Below are 8,715 nucleotides of genomic sequence, written 5' to 3'. Positions count from 1 at the left end.
CCCTGATGCAAATCATAATCAGCTGGCTACCACGCTTTATGCAGCAACAAGATCAGAAGTCCTTGGTCCAATGTGGATAGAAGTAGTAAGAAGAGCGTATGCATGGAAAGCGACGTTTTTGTCAAGAAAAATGACAACAGATCGAACTGCATATATTCATACAGATGGTCAGAGATAGTCTCCTTGTACCTCTGGGCTGATTTGATCTTGTGATTTATGTAGCTTCCAAGGTGCTATTAGTATCCATTGGAGTTATGCAGGCAACTTTGGTGTTTTCTTAATTGTGTTGCATGCATATAAGAAAAGGACAGTCTCTAGCCATGAATAATAGTATGGTCATAAGTTGGTCACACACAGCAAATCATGATCAGGCTAGGCAAGGCATACTTTGACAATATTTCGTTTCAGATGAGTTCATGGCCGGTAAGTTTTTATCGTCCTTAGAAACATACATAACTATGGCCGATGAAGGGTGATCATTGTCCTTAGATCAGTTTATAGGATAAGGTTATTTTTTGGCACGCAAGCTTTGCCAAAAAATAGGGGGGTATATGTTGACACTCAAATTTGTCCCAAGCAGCGTGCTATGAGCAATAGATGATACAATGACAGAGAATGGTAAGCAGTGGATTAGATTGAAGCCTGATCATTAGGTGCTGATGATTTTATTCAACATATGAGCATTGGACAAGCATGAAGTGGAATTGCTTGGCTGCTCACATATTGATCGCTACCTGTCCGGTGACAAAGAAGCTAAACAATTATATATTCATGAGGTTATACTAGTATATATTCTGGAGATAATGGTGGGTTAGTATAATTGGAAGATTGAAGCAACACGTCTTGCCTTCCTAATGGTTTCCGTGAGCAAAGGCAAGGCAAAAGGAAAGGAGTCGGACTCCCAGCAGGCGTAGCACGATTATTATTTGTCGGTGGTGTTCATGCACGGAGAAAGGAGAGGCCAAGAGAGAAGGGAACATACACGTACAAGGAAAGGACATATGTATACGTTGCTTCACGTGCTAGTAGTAGTATAGGGTCCAACATGCATACAACAATGTAGCCTGACATGTATCTGGATAGGAAAGACCAGCCGCCCTATAAATATAAAGGGTGATGGCCGATTGAATCACCCACAAGCAACGTATCAAAAACACATCTACTACCTCTTTCTATCCTCTTTTCCTATCTACCTCTTGTCCCCGTTCTTTGTCGGTGCTGCATGACTGGAGGATCGACGACGACGATGCTCTAGAGCGGTTAGGCCGGCTAGAGCAGCCCATAGCCGTTGCACGCCTTGATGGGGTCCCTCCCAGGCGTGTGGGGTTTCGGGTCTCAAGAAACCTCGTCGGTGTGTCTTACGTATCGCGCTCCCGGCGAAGCTCCTCCGGCGACGTGTCTTGCGTATCGCGCACATCGCTGGAGACACAAGGTCTGAGTGAGGACATCCCCTATGCCCCGGCCGACCTAAAAGTCGGCTAGGTAATACGTCGAGCGATCTAGCTCCTTATTGAGTGTGGTGACCTAATTAAGCGTCAGCACATGTATTGCATTTTGATTAACAAAATTAATGTGGGCCCATGGGAGAGGTATTCAGGTACGTGGCTATGCCATCTGATTCATTGCTTTGTATCTTTAATAAATGAATCAGAATAATCTCTGACCTACCAACTTTAACTATCAATTTTTCATTGATTTCCCTTAATGCACTGCAACCCCTCAGTTATTGTTTATTACATCATCTGAAGGCAACTCCATTCTCAGGTCTCATGGCCCTATACAACAACCTGAACCTTCAACCTCTACCACCCACAAGAACACATTTAACAAGCCTGAGCTGGATCCGTACTCTAGGTAACTATATCCAACTCTGCACAGAATCGAGCACCAAGCTATGCATTGGAGGAATCAGCAGGTAAGTCAAACATGAGTGTATTTGACGCCTATATAAGCTAGCTAATAGACGTGATGGGTGGACAACATTTGGCCGACACATGATGAAAGGCGCATGCTGCTTTTCACCTCCTTGAATGGAAAACAAAGGAGCGGAAGGCTGCACAAAAAGTATGTCAGGGTTAGGGCAATAATAATGTACATATTCCTCAGAGTGATACAATTTATGTACTCCACAGATCCCACCTGGGGATGCCGTAGTTCCCCTTCCTAATCTTCTCTAGGCCACCCTGGGCATTTTCTCCAAGGCGTCATCTTTTTGTAGTACCTAGTTCTAGGTTTTCTATTGCCTCCTTAAACATATATGTTTGCAACTATCAGGAATCAAAGTCTTGGGCATTGGACTTGTTTTCTAAAAAGAAATGACCGTTGGATGGCAACTCCAATTTTGGTCCCAAAGCCGGGAATCAATTTCTTCCACTAGAATATGATTATTCTAACCACTGTCGGTACCAACGTGAAACATGGTAAGATAGAGCAGGAAATATTTCTTGGTCTGTGCACGTTGAAGAATGGACTTCAAGAACCTTTCAAAATGTTGTAACAATAAGCCAGAAGAAACAAATATATGGATGTGGAGTGGTTACACTTGTTAAGGACGACATTGTCGAGTATTGTAAGACTAGTGCTGGGCGATTTGCTGCTGCTCTCGTTAGTAAAAGAGTGCCCACAGAAGCTCTTCACAACCCCTCTGTATCTCATCAAATTGCATGGTGTTTCAAAATAACTTATTTGTTTTAGAAAACACAATGCAATGCGTACAACTAAGAGGGGCTGATGAGGAGAGCAATTTTGAATAGATAAAAGAGATTTAGTGCCAGAGCATAACAATTACCGGTTGTGAAGCTTGTACACAACAGAGAGAATAAAAGTGGCCACTGATACTACGATTATCTATCCTAGATATAAAAGTGCTGGCACAAATGTTGCATTACCCATGTCAGCTTCCATACCGGCATTCATATGCCAACTTTTTCAAGCCACTCACACGTGGTGATTATGATAACAACACGAACAAAGGTTAGGAGGCAGCATTGATAGATTGTTCTAATGACACTAATTGTTGTTGACAGTCAAGATATGACCAGGAGATCACGTGCTAACAAAAAGAGTCAAATTTGGATAAAATTATGCGAATTTAGCAAAATCCACTAAAAGCCGGCCCATGCCGTTTTGGGTACCCCCCTGGTCGACGGTTGGTAAAATAGGCCCAGACCGCTTTTGTATAGGCTCTGCATGACCCACTGTTGAAACCGGCCTTGGCTGAGGCCGCATTAGTATAGGCTCTACATGATCCACTGTTCAAATTGGCCTTGGCTTTGGCAATCGAAGTCCCAAAACATGTTTTTTCCCTTGGAAACTCATTTGAACTCGAGGAAACTTATAGATGTCACGTGGAATAAGTTTCTTATACTAGGATAAGGCCAACCCCTCTATTTATATGAGAGGATCACAGCCGATTAAGAGATCCATATATCTGATCATCAAAAAACCACTCCATCTTACTTTTTTACCTATAAACCCTAACTTTTCCACCCCTTGCTACCTAGTACTCTCGACAAGATTTTCCGATGTTCTAGGTAGCCTTTTCGATCTTAGGGCACCCTCACTGTGTGCCTCCCCAATGTGTCTTCTCCTAGGAGGTGTTCGTGGATTTTTTGGGTGAAGATCGAGTGCAAAATTGGATTTGTTGACCTGCTGCCTTTTGGACCTACCTCTATTCTGTATCTAGGCCGTGTGCAGCCCAGGCGATCTAGCCCTTTCTAGAGTGCTGGCCAGGATTCTACGTTAACATAGTTTTTGGCGACTCCATTAGGGAAGAAAGTAGAACAAATCTACTACAATGGCCAATGAGAAGAAGGAAGATCATAAAGATGCAAATAAACAATCCCAAGAACACCACCAAGCCGGATCAACTTCATGAGGAGATTCACAAGATGCTGAAGGAGAGGGCGAAGGCCTAAGCTACTATTGATATGGAGAATGCCCTGACATGCTTCGAGGTGAATTAGAGATTTCAAAGGAATAAAAACATCAAGTTAAACCCAAAGTATTGATGGAAGCCAAAAGCAAAGCACGACGAGAGATAGAAAGAAAAGCAGATTTGTCTATCTGTGACCCACTCACCATAGTTGAAGCCTGGGGCATGTCCTGAATAGATTCGATGGAGGTGGTCAGGTAGAGCGAGGCTGTGGTGGCAGGGTACAATAATCTTCGTATGGGTTGTACAACCGACCTTTCTTCTAAAGATTTATGGATATCTTCAGTCAATCGGCTTAAACCTTCATCCCATGGGGCCAGATTTCCGATTTGTCAAGTACTTAGATACATATTAGCCTTTTGACTCCTTGTTGGAGTCTTACAAGGGCTGGTAACACCATATTATAAGAAAAAGAAACAAGCGGGTGGTGTTGTTTGCTATTTGCAGCTCGTGTGGTAGAAACCGATGGTTATGAGAAGGTAACCTTCGGTAAAGTAGTACCAAACCCATCTACATTGGCCCTATCGGTTTCAGCCGCCGAATAGGCCAATTTGGGTTGGAATAGCAGATGCGTAGTTCGTTTGTCCCACAAAAAAGCCAAATGACATCCCATATTGATGTTGGCTAGCAACCACGGTCGATCTGCTAACATATGCATCATGAGGAACACATGAATTACATATTTCTTTTTCTCCCTTTTATTATGGCTATCCATGAAATTGATAAGATTTTCTACTTATTGATCTCAAAAAGTTTGGCTTGATTAGAGATCATCGCAGCAGATTCATCGTGAGTCAAACCAAACTTGGGAGCAGTTTCATCAGTTTTTTCCTCAGATGAAGATGTAGCAGGAAGAGTAACCTTTTCTCTTACTGTTCATACTTTCGTTTCATGCGCCCACTCAAAGAAACTTTCCAGGGTCTTGAACCAACTATTAAAATCACCCCATCTCTACTGTGCTCCCCGACATATTGGTGGACTCATGATGCTATACGCAAACCATGTACTGCATTTTGACTACATTAATTTTTGCGACCACAAGCACTACCGGAAACAGTCGCTTTGCCGTGTGCCACAGGCACTCGGCAAAGGATTTGCCGATTGTAACACTCGGCAAACAGCACACGACACCTATAGTGCCGGCAAACGGCTTTTTGCCCAGTGTTTTCTATCGGGCACTCGGCAAAGACTTTGCCGAAAGCTGAAACCGACGCTCGACGAAAAAAAGTAACATGATGAAGTGGAGACGGTCACGACGCGTTTGTCGAGTGTCAAATCTCAGGCACTCGGCAAACCTTCCTTCTTTGTCACCATGTCCTTGCTCCAGATGATGCGCTTGCTTTGGGCTTTATTTACTGACACATCACTAGACATGGCTACATATATAGGCCCGTGGACAAAAGGTCCACGACACTCTCCAGCAGGCCCAAGCGAAGAAAGATGAACACGCACACTAGCTACTACTAGTTTCACGACGGCAGCAGACGCACAGTGGGAGGTCCGATGGAGTGCTGGTTCGTGAAGTGGGTGAATTGACACTGACTCTGATCTAGATTGTTATGTGCTGATCTTATTGGAAAAGCCATGCGACTACCCAATACGGGATGAGCGGGCATCCCTCCAAGCTGTCGCATGGTGCCTGCGGAGCTCACGAGCGGATCTGGTGCCATGCTTCTCGGTGGAGGGCGTCAAGCTTTCTGGTTTGCACTAGTAGAGAAAATTTTTTACGGGTGGTACTTTATATTTTTTACTAACATTTTTCATAATCGAAGTGATAAAGTGTAATTTGTATTTGAGTTTTGAATAGCTTAGATGAGGTTTTCCCGCGCTGCCTGAGTCCACAAGCCGCCTACGACGTCGCCCACGTCAGGCGCGCACTCGGCAGACGCGCCTCGAGCGCTGGCAGTTCCACTGTCTGTAACCTGTACAAATTCTCAGAGATCAACACGATTCAGTTTGTTGGCTCCATTGTTCACTCTTTCATGGGAGGCTGGACGACGGTCTAGGTGAAGGAGACGTGATCGACATAGGAGTTGGAGGAAGAGGAATCACCATCAGAGATCATACGCACTCTGAATGACTGCGTGCGTAGTCTTCTCCACGCCGGCATGCCCTTCTCCTTCTGGGCCGAGGCACCCTCCACTGCTTCGCATCTCATTAACAGGCGGCCATGTCATGCCACGGCGCCGGTCACGCCGTTCGAGCAACTCCTCGGTGCTCCGCCCACCTACAGTCATCTGCGAGTCTTCAGCCGCCTGTGCTACCCCAACCAAACCGCTATAGCTGCTCACAAACTCTGAGCGCACTCCATTGCGTTTGTTCTCTTGGGATACCCCAGTGATCATCGTGGCTATCGGTGCTTCGATCTCGACAGCCGTCGCATCATCACATCTCGCCACGTTGTGTTCGACGAGGCCGTCTTCCCGTTCCAAGCACCATCACCTACCACGATGTCGCCCACGCACGGTCCTTCTCTCGCCGTGGACGACGAGCCTGTCATTCACACTGACAATGCCCCTAAACGTCGACGCGTCACCGCGGCGGCACCCGTCACAGGATCGCCGCACAATGATGCTGTCTCTGGGTCTCCCTCTTCCCCAGCGGCCGTCATCCAGTCACCGGCCACAGAGTCTCCAGCCACAACTGTGCATGCTCCGCCTGAGTCCTCGCCTCCACCCGCCTCATCAGTACCACCACCACCACTCCGTGGCCATCCCATGGTCACTCGTGCGCGCGCTGGCGTGTTCAAGACAAATCCACGATATGCCATGTCCGCGGACACGGCCATCTCTCCCATTCCGTCATCCGCTCGCGAGGCTCTGCGCTATCCCAACTAGCATCGTGCCATGGAGGCCGAGTTCTCTGCTCTCCTGGCCAACAGAACCTGCCGGCTTGTTGACAAACCCGCCGGCGCCCACATCATCTCCAGGAAGTGGGTGTTCAAGCACAAATTTAATCCGGACGGCTCCCTTGAACGGTAGAAGGCCTGCTGGGTGGTGCGCGGATTCTATCAACGCGCTGGCATCGACTTCTAGGAGACCTTCATGCCGGTTGTCAAGCCGACGACAATCCACACGATGCTCACCGTACCATCGCTGCATCGAAGCATTGGCCGACGCAACAGCTCAAGTGTCTAACGCCTTTCTTCATGGCAACCTTGAGGAGTACGTTATGTGCCAACAGCCAATTGGATTCCACGACACCGATCGACCTCAAGCCGTCTGCCTCCTCGACAGGTCACTGTACGGGCTGCGCCAGGCGCCACGCGCATGGTTCACGTGGTTCGCCAATTTCGCCGTCAAGGTGGGCTTCAAGGCCACCAGGTCAGACTCTTCCCTCTTCGTGCTGCGCCGAGATCACGACATCGCCTACCTCCTTCTCTACGTCGATGATATGGTCATCACTACGCCGCGCTATTCGCTGCTCCAACGCGTTGTCACCAAGCTGCGCAACGAGTTCGCCGTCAAGGACATGGGTGAACTACGCTTCTTCCTCGGCATCGACGTTTAGTGCAAGGCTGACGGCTTCTACCTCTCCTAGAGCCGCTACGCCGAGCAGATCCTTGAACGTGCGGGAATGGCACAGTGCAAGGCTGCATCAATGCCGATCGACGCCAACGACAAGCTTCCGTCTGATGGCCCCGCCATCACCGACGCGACGTCGTACGGTAGCAGCGCCGGAGCTCTGCAGTACCTGACCATCACGCGGCCAGATCTCACGTTCGCCGTCCAGCAAGCATGTCTCTACATGCACGATCCGCGACAGCAACACTTGGCGCAGCTTAAGTGGATCCTGCAATATGTTCGCGGGAGGACGTCGCACGGGCTCCTCCTCCGCGCCTCACCAACCCTTGACGTCACGGCATACTCCGACGCCTATTGGGCCAGCTGCCCCGAGACTCGACGCTCGACATTGGGATTTTGTGTGTTCCTCGGCGACGCCCTGGTCTCGTGGTCCTCCAAGCGCCAGCCCACCGTCTCCAGGTCCAGTGTAGAGGCGGAATACCGCACGGTGGCCAATGCCGCCGTTGAGTGCATATGGCTCCGCCAGCTCCTCAGTGAACTCCACTTCCCCATCCTGAAGGCTACCGTGGCGTTTTTGCGACAATGTGTCGGCCATCTACATGTCCAAGAATCCGGTCCATCATAAGCGCATGAAGTACATCGAACTTGACATCCACTTCGTCCGTGAACGGGTGCAAGCCGGCGAGCTCCGCGTTCTCCATGTGCCAACCGGTGAGCAGTACGCCGACATCATGACCAAGGGACTGACGACGAAGACGTTCGAAGCCTTTCGGGACAGTCTTTGTGTCATGCCGATGATACTTAAGACGGCAGGGGGTGATAAAGTGTAATTTGTATTTTAGTTTTGAATAGCTTAGATGAGGTTTCCCGCGCTGCCTAAGTCCACAAGCCACCCACGACGTCGCCCACGTTGTGCGTGCACACGGCAAACGCGCCTCGAGCGCCGGCAGTTCCACTGCCAGTAACCTCTACAAATTCTTAGAGATCAACACGATTCAGTTAGTTGGCTCCATTGTTCACTCTTTCACGAAGGTGTGAAGGCTAGTAAAAAATAGTAAACTTTACTAGAGTCAGCTAAGAACCCTCGATGTAAATATTTACAGTAACATTTTTCCTAAGAAAACCACCCCTTAAATCGATTTACAATTGTGGCTTTTGTAACAATAAAAAAATTTCTTGCGGCATAGCTAATGAATGTGGGTCCGAAAGGCAGAGACAAACGTTTTATGGCAAACTGTGTGAGCACAGCAACATGTT

General features: G+C 48.0%; 1 protein-coding gene across 1 annotated transcript; it reads left to right on the top strand.

Annotated features, from left to right (window-relative positions):
* Positions 1-7,510: 7,510 nt before the first annotated feature.
* Positions 7,511-8,083, top strand: LOC136503470 (uncharacterized mitochondrial protein AtMg00810-like). The gene has a single exon (XM_066498542.1). It carries the CDS (start codon positions 7,511-7,513, stop codon positions 8,081-8,083), a length of 573 nt encoding a protein of 190 aa, XP_066354639.1.
* Positions 8,084-8,715: the final 632 nt, after the last annotated feature.

This window comes from Miscanthus floridulus, chromosome 14, assembly GCF_019320115.1.
Source record: "Miscanthus floridulus cultivar M001 chromosome 14, ASM1932011v1, whole genome shotgun sequence".
NCBI classification, from domain to species: Eukaryota; Viridiplantae; Streptophyta; class Magnoliopsida; order Poales; family Poaceae; genus Miscanthus; species Miscanthus floridulus.
The sequence above is the reverse complement of the archived record's forward strand: the minus strand, read 5'-3'. Positions and strand labels throughout refer to the sequence as shown.